The following is a 12,720-nucleotide window of genomic DNA, read 5'->3' on the forward strand; positions in this document are numbered from 1 at the left end:
TCCTAGTCATAGACTGTTCTCTCTGCTACCAGACATCAAGCAGGTACTGAAACACCAAGTCTAGGTCGAAGAGGTTTCTAAACAGCTTCTACACCCAAGCCATAAGATTCCTGGACATCTAATCAAATGTCTGCCCTCACTATTTGTTTTGCCCCCCCTACTGTTGCTTCTCTGTTATCTGTGCATAGTCACTTTACTAACTCTACAAGGTACATATTACCTCGAACACCGTTGCCCCCGCACGTTGACTCTACCTGTACCATACCAACAATATACCCATTCATTTTATGTCACTGCAGTATTTCCCCTCTTCTGAGACTATGTCGTGGAGTTCCTCTCGCATTCACTCGTCTGTCTTATTTCTGACCTCAGACCAGTGCAGTTCTCCATCAGCACTCTCTCACCTTCTCACTGGTCCACGTCTCCCCTCTGTTCTCAGATCAGTGCGGTGCGCTTGCCACGGGAGCCCAGTAACCCAGAGAGGCTGAAGGGCTTTGGCTACGCAGAGTTTGACGACGTGGACTCCCTCTTGAGGGCGCTGACTCTCAACGAGGAGGTAAGAAACAACACACTGAGGAGAGAAAGGATTGAGGGTCTTAATTCGAGGTCCCTGATCTAGGAACAATGAGATCAATGATGAGCATGATGAACCAAATGTCTGTCTCTAATTAGGATTCATCACATATACAGTGGGGCAAAAAAGTATTTAGTCAGCCACCAATTGTGCAAGTTCTCCCACTTAAAAAGATGAGAGAGGCCTGTAATTTTCATCATAGGTACACTTCAACTATGACAGACAAAATGAGAAAAAAAATCCAGAAAATCACATTGTAGGATTTTTAATGAATTTATTTGCAAATTATGGTGGAAAATAAGTATTTGGTCAATAACAAAAGTACCCTTTGTTGGCAATGACAGAGGTCAAACGTTTTCTGTAAGTCTTCGCAAGGTTTTCACACGAACTTGCTGGTATTTTGGCCCATTCCTCCATGCAGATCTCCTCTAGAGCAGTGAAGTTTTGGGGCTGTTGCTGGGCAACACGGACTTTCAACTCCCTCCAAAGATTTTCTATGGGGTTGAGATCTGGAGACTGGCTAGATACATGGCCCCATTCATTCTTTCCTTTACACGGATCAGTCCTCCTGGTCCCTTTGCAGAAAAACAGCCCCAAAGCATGATGTTTCCACCCCCATGCTTCACAGTAGGTATGGTGTTCTTTGGATGCAACTCAGCATTCTCCCAATCTTCTTCTGGATCATCCAAATGCTCTCTAGCAAATTTAAGATGGGCCTGGACATGTACTGGCTTAAGCAGGGGGACACGTCTGGCACTGCAGGATTTGAGTCCCTGGCGGCGTAGTGTGTTACTGATGGTAGGCTTTGTTACTTTGGTCCCAGCTCTCTGCAGGTCATTCACTAGGTCCCCCCGTGTGGTTCTGGGATTTTTGCTCACCGTTCTTGTTATCATTTTGACCCCACGGGGTGAGATCTTTTGTGGAGCCCCAGATCGAGGGAGATTATCAGTGGTCTTGTATGTCTTCCATTTCCTAATAATTGCTCCCACAGTTGATTTCTTCAAACCAAGCCGCTTACCTATTGCAGATTCAGTCTTCCCAGCCTGGTGCAGATCTACAATTTTGTTTCTGGTGTCCTTTGACAGCTCTTTGGTCTTGGCTATAGTGGAGTTTGGAGTGTGACTGTTTTAGGTTGTGGACAGGTGTCTTTTATACTGATAACAAGTTCAAACAGGTGCCATTAATGCAGGTAACGAATGGAGGACAGAGGAGCCTCTTAAAGTAGAAGTTACAGGTCTGTGAGAGCCAGAAATCTTGCTTATTTGTAGGTGATCAAACACTTTTCCACCATAATTTGCAAATAAATTCATAAAAAATCCTACAATGTGATTTTCTGGATTTTTTTTCTCATTTTGTCTGTCATAGTTTAAGTGTACCTATGATGAAAATTACAGGCCTCATCTTTTTAAGTGGGAGAACTTGCCCAATTGGTGGCTGACTAAATACTTTTTTTGCCCCACTGTACATTTGATTATATCAATCACAACATCCATTCAGTTTTGGTAATAGTTTGGGTTAGTTGACAATGTCACAAATCATACACACACTTCAATGGGGCAGAATTCTGGGTTGTGATTCTGGATAGCCACAACAATGACAAACTGCCATGTGGGGAATTGTAAGTGACTCGTTTAATCTTGTTCTTGATACCATGTCTTGTTATGGCAGATTTCATGTCAATACTAACCAACAACTGTGATGTATTTGAGACAAAAGTGCTCATTGTTCAAATGTATTTGTTTTCAGTAAGAGACAAAATATAGTTTACATGTTGTCAACAATCTAAGCCAGCTCGTCTGTTTTGCCCCATAGTTGCTCAGGTTTTGTTGCTTAACAACCAAACTTGTCTATAGTTTACTTCAAGGGACATACAGTTGAAGTCGAAAGTTTACATACACTTAGGTTGGCGTCATTAACTTGTTTTTCAACCACTCAAATGTCTTGTTAACAAACTATAGTTTTGGCAAGTCAGTTGTGTCATGTACAAAGTAGATGTCCTAAGTAATTTTTCCAATAATTGTTTACAGACAGATTATTTCACTTATAATTCACGGTATCACAATTCCAGTGGGTCAGACGTTTACATACACTAAGTTGACTGTGCAAATCAATCCCAGAACAACAGCAAAGGACCTTGTGAAGATGCTGGAGGAAACGGGTACAAAAGTATCTATATCCACAGTCAAACAAGTCCTATATCGACATAACGTGAAAGGCCACTCGGCAAGGAAGAAGCCACTGCTCCAAAACCTCCATTTAAAACAAGCCAGACTACAGTTTGCAACTGCACATGGGGATATTGTACTTTTTGTCCTCTGGTCTGATGAAACAAAAATAGAACTGTTTGGCCATAATGACCATCGTTATGTTTGGAGGAAAAGGGGGAGGCTTGCAAGCTGAAGAACACCATCCCAACCGTGAAGCACAGGGGTGCAGCATCTTGTTGTGGGGGTGCTTTGCTGCAGGAGGGACTGGTGCACTTCACAAAATAGATGGCATCATGAGGGAGGAAAATGATGTGGATATATTGAAGCAACATCTCAAGACATCAGTCAGGAATTTAAAGCTTGGTCGCAAATGGGTCTTCCAAATGGACGATGACCCCAAGCATACTTCCAAAGTTGTGGCAAAATGAAGTCATGGTATTGGAGTGGCCATCACAAAGCCCTGACCTCAATCTCATAGTAAAGTTCTGTGCAGAATTGAAAAAGTGTGTGTCACCCGACTTATTGTGGGAAGCTTGTGGAAGGCTACCCAAAACGTTTGACCCAAGTTAAACAATTTAAAGGCAACGCTACCAAATACTAATTGAGTGTATGTAAACTTCTGATTCACTGGGAATGTGGTGAAAGAAATAAAAGCTGAAATAAATAATTCTCTATACTATTATTCTGACATGTTCACATTCTTAAAATTAAAGTGGTGATCCTAACTGACCTAAGACAGGGAATTTTGACTAGGATTCAATGTCAGGAGTTGTGAAACTTGAGTTTAAATGTATTTGGCTAAGGTGTATGTGAACTTCCAACTATAACTGTAGATAAAAATAAACAATGTGCTGTTGATTTATTACTTTGAGCTTTCCATGAATCATTAGTGAAATTACTTTGAGTGCTCAAGACAAATATATGGAATTTAACTGTTAGTGACTGGTAAATAGTATTCAATCTATGATGCTGGAACATGCTATTATTGAAAGGAGATTAGTTGGTCACTTAGGCCACATTACTGGTAATGACTTGCATGTCTGAGTTTGTTTCCTGCCTCTGACCTAATAGAACTTGGGAAACCGCAGGATCCGGGTGGATATTGCAGATCAGTCCAATGACAAGGGTAAGTTACACACAACCCATGACCTTCCTTCTGAATTAATGATGCACCGATTTAGTATTTTCAATTAAATATAGAAAATGCTTTTCGGTCCAGGACTTGGCTTAATCTTAATCTATCTTGCAAACCATATGTGTCAGGAGGTCAATTCATGCACATTCCACATTTCCCTACCAGTGCCCGGCTAAAAAACACTGCTGAAGTCCATTGTAGCCCAAACTTCATCTGTTGTGGTGTACGAATAAAGCATTTGGGTGGAGCATTTACTGTGTGGGCTTTTATCATTTGATCCCTAACCTTGAATGGCCAGAGGGGAGAGACAATGGTCAGATGGGTGGACGAGACCGGATGGGCCGCATGGGAGACATGGCAGGCCCCGACAAGACAGACAGTGATGACTGGAGGGCCCGGCCCACTGCAAACACCGACGATGGACCCCCAAAGAGAGAGGAATCCGCATTTGGTAAGCGTTTCCCTCTAAGCTAAAAGAGCCACATATCTATAGACTATATGAATGCACTCAGCAAGCTTCTTTTAAAGCAGCCTGCTGAAATTCTGAGGGCAACACCTCACAGCTTAGCTTTTGCAAGCATGTAAGGACGGGTTCACCAAGGAAGGACAGAGAAGGCACAGTGTCGCTAAAGATGCTGGGGCAGACCTTCTAATGTCCTTTGTGACCCGTTTCAGGAAACTAAGCATATGTTGCAAGTCACGACTTCACAGGAGAGACATTTGAGTAAAACCAACATTTTTTTTCATCAAAATGCGTTATTTTGGCAGATATACATTCTGGAACATGGCAACTTTCATGTGCCTTAACAAACTTGTATTCCATCTTTAAATATGAATAAAATGTGTTAATTACGATTCTGGTAAAGCCACAGAAAAAGCCAGCAACCTTCCCACTAGCCATGATTGGCTGAGATGAGTGGGCTGGACATGCCGAGAGAGAAATTTGGATTGGTCTGCCATATAGAGGGCTTCTATTACAGTCTGTGTTGGTAATCCTGTCGAATGCGGGTTTAAAAAAAAATTGTGTAGTGGAGCTACATGTGTCCACTTTCTGGAGGGTTGAGTTTTGAAATCGGTGGAATTAAAGTATGATAGCTAAAGAGATGGCAGAAACACCTGTCTCCAGATTACATCTTTAAACTAAGGGCAAACGTGGCATTATTTATGTGCCACTATGTTCATTGTTGTTTTAACAAGCTAACGTTAGCTGGCTGGCTCATTAGCTAACATTACGTGACATGTGTAATCTTACACGTTGTTTAGCTTGCTAGGTTCATGTCTTAACTTAGAACTACCCCTCCCGGATCCAGGAGAATTGTCATCAACTACACTAATTAGCGTAACACAACGGACAACAAAAATCTTACTAGAAAATGTTCATATTCATGAAATCACAAGTGAAATATAGTGAAACACAGCTTTTTTGTTAATCACCCTGTTATCTAAGATTTTGAAATTATGCTTTACAGCCAAAGCAAGACAAGCATTTGTAAGTTTATCGATAGCCTAGCATGGCATTATGTCCAGCTAGCAGCAGGAAGCTTGGTCACGAAAATCAGAAAAGCAATCAAATTAAATCGTTTACCTTTGAGCTTCGGATGTTTTCACTCACGAGACTCCCAGTTAAACAACAAATGTTCATTTTGTTCAATAAAGATTATTTTTATAGCCGAAATACCTCCTTTTCTTGTTCACGTTTTGTTGAGAAATTCACCTGAAATTGCGGTCTCGACAACGCCGAAAAGTGTACAACACCCATTGAATATGGCCGGTGTCAGCAAAAAAGCGTAATGAAATTGTTGCCAGCAGAGCTGGTTAGGCTGTTCCATGTTATCCAGAGGTAAACAAATCATCAGCCAGAGCATCAGGTGTGCGTTATGAACGCTCCGAGAGCGAAACGGGGTGGGTGGGGCTAAAGCTTAAGAGGATGTGAACGATGCTGAATGGGTGTAGATACCAAAATATTCAAAGGCAATTTTCTCAGAAGTGAAATTACAAGTTTATCAACTTTCAAAGCAGTATTTTATTTTATTTTACCTTTATTTAACTAGGCAAGTCAGTTAAGAACAAATTCTTATTTTCAATGACGGCCTAGGAACAGTGGGTTAACTGCCTGTTCAGGGGCAGAACGACATATTTGTACCTTGTCAGCTAGGGGGTTTGAACTTGCAACCTTCCGGTTACTAGTCCAACGCTCTAACCACTAGGCTACCCTGCCATTTCAAATGTTGCTACCATTGTCTCAAAGCGTCATGCTACCTCATACTTTTTTTTTTTTTCATGCTACACTTTTTATTTGAAATGTCAAGCACGCATGGGTATGTTTTATGCCGTCCACATAGTTCCAGTTCTTATCTTGCACTGTGTGAAAAGAACTGCATCCTTTTGACATTTTTTCTTAATGTTTCTTGATCTCAAGAGATTTGATTTGCATTTGTGTTACTTGATTTGCATCCCTTTCATAGTCCCATTAACTCCTTCGTTTCCTCTCAGGGTCACGCGACCGCTACGGAGACCGTGACGGGCTGCGAAGGGACAACGACCGCGGCTTCGGCGACCGGGACCGCGGCTTTGGCGGCAGAGACCGCTATGACGACCGGGGAGGTGAGAACGGAGGTGAAACCATTGCTCAAAAATTAACGGATCGTCATCAATCTAGACCAGGTATTCCCAAACTGGGGATACGTGCAATGCCTTCGGGGGTATGCCATATAAAAATGTGATTCACCTTTCAAAATATAAAATTCAAAAAAATCTTCACATTTAGATTTTCCAACAGGGCTATACATTTGGTTATGTTTTTCTCTCTCTCACCGGAGTAGCCTCGTTTTACTGCCAAAAATACAATTAAACCATCTAGTGTTGAGCAAAATAACAACACAATGTCAAATACAGGTAGCCTAGTCAAATAATTAACATCCAATCACATTAACTTCTTGCGTCGAGCCATCCTGGATCCGGGATCGTGAATACAGCCTCAAGCTCATTACCATAACGCAACGTTAACTATTCATGAAAATCGCAAATGAAATGAAATTAATATGCTAGCTCTCAAGCTTAGCCTTTTGTTAACAACACTGTCATCTCAGATTTTCAAAATATGCTTCTCAACCATAGCAAAACAAGCATTTGTGTAACAGCTAGCGCAGCTAGCGTAGCATTTAGCATTAGCAGGCAACATTTTCACAAAAACCAGAAAATCATTCAAATAAAATCATTACCTTTGAAGAACTTCAGATGTTTTCAATGAGGAGACTCTCAGTTAGATAGAAAATGCTCAGTTTTTCCTGAAAGATTATTTGTTTAGGAGAAATTGCTCCGTTTGGTGCGTCACGTTTGGCTACCAAAAAAAACGAAAATTCAGTCTTCAAAACGCCGAACTTTTTTCCAAATTAACTCCATAATATCGACTGAAACATGGTAAACGTTGTTTAGAATCAATCCTCAAGGTGTTTTTCACATATCTCTTCATGATATATCGTTCGTTGAAAGCCTCCTCTCTCCTCTTAATCACTGGATGACTGCGTGCAGCTTGTAGATTACGCACCAATTTAGACAAAGGACACCGGGCGGACCCCTGGTAAATGTAGTCTCTTATGGCCAATCTTCCAATGATATGCCTACAAATACGTCACAATGCTGCAGACACCTTAGAGAAACGATAGAAAGGGTAGGCTCATTCCCGGCGCATTCACAGCCATATAAGGAGACAATGGGAAACAGAGCTTCAAAAATTCTGCCCATTTCCTGGTTGAAGTTTCATCTTGGTTTCGCCTGTAGCATGAGTTCTGTGGCACTCACAGATAATATCTTTGCAGTTTTGGAAACCTTAGAGTGTTTTCTTTCCAAAGCTGCCAATTATATGCATAGTCGAGCATCTTTTCGTGACAAAATATTGCGCTTAAAACGGGCACGTTTTTTTATCCATAAATTAAAAGAGCGCCCCCTATATCCAAGAAGTTAACCTCTCTGGGATATGTGGGATGCTAGTGTCCCACCTGGCCAAAAGCCAGGGAAAATGCAGAGAGCCAAATTTTTAAAATTACTATAAAAATCAAACTTTCATTAAATCACAGATGCAACATGTCAGATTTCAAAAAGTATTTTCCGCGAAAGCAAACGATGCTATTATCTGAGGATAGTACCTCCGTAATCAAAGAGAGGAAGCATATTTCAACCCAGCAGGCGCGACACACAACGCAGAAATAAAAATATAATTCATGCCTTACCTTTGACGAGCTTCTTTTGTTGGCACTCCAATATCTCCCATAAACATCACAAATGGTCCTTTTGTTCGATTAATTCCGTCAATGTATATCCAAAATGTCCTTTTATTTGGAGCGTTTGAGCCAGAGAAGCACCGGTTCCAACTTGCGCAATGTGACTACAAAATATCTCAAGTTACCTGTAAACTTTGCCAAAACATTTCAAACTACATTTGTAATACAACTTTAGGTATTTTTTAACGTAAATAATCAATAAAATTGAAGACTGGATGATCTGTGTTCAATACAGGAGGAAAACAAACTAGCTAGCTTTCTATCGCGCCTCTATCTAACAAGACACTTCAAGTGACCTTCGTTCAAGATGGCGTACTTCTAAATTACATAAAGGAATAACCTCAACCAATTTCTAAAGACTGACATCCAGTGGAAGTGATAGGAACTGCTAGAAGGTCCCTTTGAAATTTGGATTCCCAATGAAAACCCATTGAAAAGAGTGACCTCAAAAACCAAAATAAATCTGAATGTTTGTCCTCGGAGTTTCGCCTGCTAAATAAGTTCTGTTATACTCAGACATGATTCAAACAGTTTTAAGAAACTTCAGATTGTTTCTATCCAAATCTACTAATAATATGCATATCTTGTCTTCTGGGGGTGAGTAGCAGGCAGTTGAATTTGGGCATGCATTTCATCCGGACGTGAAAACACTGCCCCCTGTCACCAAGAAGTTAAAGCAAGGCCCCTGAGCTCTCGTGGATTTTCTGCATTATGCAATGATATGGGCAGCGACCATGTAACGCTTTTACAACATACAGAGGTGCGCTGGTTACCAAGAGGCAAAGTATTGACACTTAAAAAAAAAATAAAAAAAATATTGAGAGATGAGCTTAGTTTACTGGCTGTCATTTTCACTTGTCTGACCGCTTGCATGATGACTAGTTTCTCACAAGACTGGCCTGTCTGGGTGATGTTTTTTCTCGCCTGAATCATCTGAATGTAGGATTACAGGGACTCTCTGCAGCTATATTCAATGTGCGGGACAAAATTGAGACTGATTAAGAAGTTGGAGCTCTTTTTTTGTCTGCATTATCAAGGACAACACACAGGTCTTTCCATCTTTGCGCAATTACGCAGGTACTTTCCCAAAACAGACGACACAAACAACTGGATTCGTTATCCCTTTCATGCCCGCCCTCCAGTCCACTTGCTGATATCTGAACAAGAGTGCCTCATCGAAATTGCAACAAGCGGTTTAGTGAAAATGTCATTTAATCAGAAGCCACTAAAATATTTCTGGATAGGGCTGCGATCAGTTTCTTTCCTTGGCAAGTCACACTGCTAAGACACTGATTCCCTTTGCAACCACGTACCCATGTGAGTGGATTCTCAGCCCTCACTAGCATGAAAACGAAATACAGGCACAGACTGTGTGTGGAAAATTATTTAAAATGCTCTCCCCAATACAACCCAACATTGCAGAGTTATGTGCATCCTTTCAAGCACACCCTTCTCATTTACCTGTGGTGAGTTATTCACAATTTTTGATTAACAAATAAGGTTTTATATGTAAGATGGCTAAATAAAGAGCAAAATTATTGATTATTATACACTCCTCAAAAAAATAAAGGGAACACAAAAATAAACACATCCTAGATCTGAATGAATGAAATATTATTAAATACTTTTTTCTTTACATACACTGCTCAAAAAAATAAAGGGAACACTTAAACAACACAATGTAATTCCAAGTCAATCACACTTCTGTGAAATCAAACTGTCCACTTAGGAAGCAACACTGATTGATTGACAATAAATCTCACATGCTGTTGTGCAAATGGAATAGACAACAGGTGGAAATTATAGGCAATTAGCAAGACACCCCCAATAAAGGAGTGGTTCTGCAGGTGGTGACCACAGACAACTTCTCAGTTCCTATGCTTCCTGGCAGATGTTTTGGTCACTTTTGAATGCTGGCGGTGCTTTCACTCTAGTGGTAGCATGAGACGGAGTCTACAACCCACACAAGTGGCTCAGGTAGTGCAGCTCATCCAGGATGGGACATTAATGCGAGCTGTGGCAAGAAGGTTTGCTATGTCAGCGTAGTGTCCAGAGCATGGAGGCGCTACCAGAAGACAGGCCAGTACATCAGGAGACGTGGAGGAGGCCGTAGGAGGGCAACAACCCAGCAGCAGGACCACTCCCTCCACCTTTGTGCAAGGAGGAGCAGGAGGAGCACTGCCAGAGCCCATTCATGCGTTTTTATATTTTTATTAAGTATGGTTAATAAAATATGATTTGGATATATTTGGCTGATTTCACAAAATAGTGTGAAATCTAGGGCTGGGTGCTGTACCATACTTTTCTATATACAGGGTTTGTACAGTCATGAAAATCCTAGAAAAAGTAATGTACTTTTAAAATGGTGTTTTCCAGGCCTGGACAAGTTTTGGAAAATCATCCAATCCAAAAGGTTTTGAAAAAGTAATGGAAATTGTAATTTCAGTTAATTTATTTAGGCACAGTTTTTAAATATTTATCAATCAAATAAAAATCAACTTATCAGCCAGGATCGGAATGACAATGTTTTCACGCATCACCTGCATAGTGCGAGACGAGTGGACTGTTGCTCAAGTAGAGAGACAGTTGGACATTGCAGCAGCAGGTCTAGCCTATAAAATGTTATACAGCGGGTGTGGCTAATCCTGAATACTGACTGGTTAAAGCTGCATTCCAGTCGGTGTCTTTTCCACAAGTTACCACCAGCAAAATACTTTCTATAGAACAAACTTCACATCAGGATAGGCAACCAAAACAAATAATTAATGTGTGTGTGTTATATTAAGCAGAGGGAGTAAAATGTAGGCAAGCAATAAACATTTCAGAACAGCTACTAGTTGAATAAGACATGGGAGAGATGACGAATTTTGGGAAAGATTTATTTATAGACTAATACACTTGAAACAAATAACCAAACTGCAGACATTACTAGTACCTCCCCCGCGATCAAACCACCATAAAAAGTCTAATGAAACGCAGCCTAACACGATCATTGACAGCTGCCTTGAAGGACACACATAAAAAATGCTTTCTGCTCAGATCAGTGAAATGTAGGCTAAACTGACAACGGAGTGAAGAGTAGAAATCTCAACTAGCAAGCAAGACGCAGCATTGAAGAATTGAGTGCGTTCACGTGAAGGGGAGGGAGAAGTCTGTCGGGGGAGATTTTCGGCACAACTTCGTCTAGGGCCGAACAGCCGTACCAATATATCCTCCAGACACCGGCTTCTCAGGCATTATCACTTAAATAGAGAACAGATTAACTAGGTAGCCAATTCAAAACCGATTTTGTACCCTCTAGTTAACTGTTTAGATATTATTTGCATGTATGAATGTTTTCGTCCTGTCCCCAAAAACATTCTACTGACACTAGCAAATAAGGCCATACAAGGTTGATTTAACTTTTGTGAACGATCCATTTTGATTCATTTAAATGGTTCTTCTTGACAATTCACTTTGCCATTGTATTAGTTGGGATTCGATTCAATCGCTGTGAATCGAATCATGTTAATCAAAATAATAATTTGAGATTTGTAAACATTAGGAAAAAAATATTAAATCTAGCCTTGTTTTTGGATTATGTGTCTTAACTTTCTTGATACTTCCATTTGATTTGGGCTGAATATTTTGTGGGCTGAATAAAAATATTTGTAACCTACTATAGCCATTTGAGCTTTTGCTATATTGATTGAGCGAATTATTTCATTTGTCATCAAACGTATTTGGTTGTAATGTTTTACATCAAGGGTGGTCAGCCATCCTCCAGGAAAGCTAATGTGTGTCACCTGTACAGGCTTTTATTCCAGTCCCCCTCTTAACAAAAATATTTTTTAGAAATTAGCTTCTCAATCGGACCTTGATAAACTGTCTCTGTGTTCGAGCAGGGCTTATTCAAAAGCCTGTGCACCCAGCAGGTCTCCAGGCTCAGGGTTGACCACATGTTTTATACAGTTGCCTAACAGGTATTTTACTTTTGGGGGCGGGGTTAAGTGCCTTGCTCAACAAGAAACGGGAGATGTTACATGTTATCAGAGAGCAGCCTCCCAGTGTCTACCACATTGCGCTTACTTTTTTTATACGTACATTGACACTGCCAATTGTTGGCCATGGAAACTTAATTAAAAGTCAATCTATATGAACCCTGTATGTATCGGTATCTGTGCAAGGACCGGTTTTGTTTTTTACTTTACCATCTATAATGCTATTTCACTGTTTTGGTTTGTTAAATGTGATACACCACTCTCGCGTGTGTAATGTCAGTTTTTCTGTTTTCCGTTGATCGTCTATTAGTTTGCGTCTTACTGTCTGCAAACCGCTTGTTTGTCATGAATATTCTGGAAAAGTTGTGCCTACAATGGATCGTATTAGCCGCTAATGCTAATTGCTAGTTAGCTGGCTAACTCCCAATGGTTAAATCAGACTTTCTCAAACTCCACGAGGTGCAAAAACAGGGTAGTGCGTACAGCCCAGTACATCACTGTGCCAAGCTTCCTGCCATCCAGGACCTCTATACCAGGTGGTGTC

The 12,720-nt window shown here is 40.7% G+C and overlaps 1 protein-coding gene across 9 annotated transcripts in view; it reads left to right on the forward strand.

Moving 5' to 3' along the window:
* Positions 1 to 12,720, forward strand: part of LOC112267818 (eukaryotic translation initiation factor 4B) — a 47,262-nt gene that overhangs the window by 10,645 nt on the left and 23,897 nt on the right. For 7 of the 9 annotated variants that reach the window (XR_006079236.1, XM_042300411.1, XM_042300424.1 and 4 more), the window contains exons 4-7: positions 440 to 556; positions 3,853 to 3,907; positions 4,215 to 4,367; positions 6,410 to 6,532. Coding sequence is in view for 8 of the 9 variants with exons in the window: in XM_042300411.1 (XP_042156345.1) it covers positions 440 to 556; positions 3,853 to 3,907; positions 4,215 to 4,367; positions 6,410 to 6,532 (448 nt within the window). In the remaining variant the exon portion in view is untranslated. The remainder of the gene's footprint in view (positions 1 to 439; positions 557 to 3,852; positions 3,908 to 4,214; positions 4,368 to 6,409; positions 6,533 to 12,720) is intronic. The other 2 variants (XM_042300417.1, XM_042300421.1) reach the window with 1 other exon arrangement.

The sequence above is a fragment of the Oncorhynchus tshawytscha genome, linkage group LG02, assembly GCF_018296145.1.
Source record: "Oncorhynchus tshawytscha isolate Ot180627B linkage group LG02, Otsh_v2.0, whole genome shotgun sequence".
Taxonomy (NCBI): domain Eukaryota; kingdom Metazoa; phylum Chordata; class Actinopteri; order Salmoniformes; family Salmonidae; genus Oncorhynchus; species Oncorhynchus tshawytscha.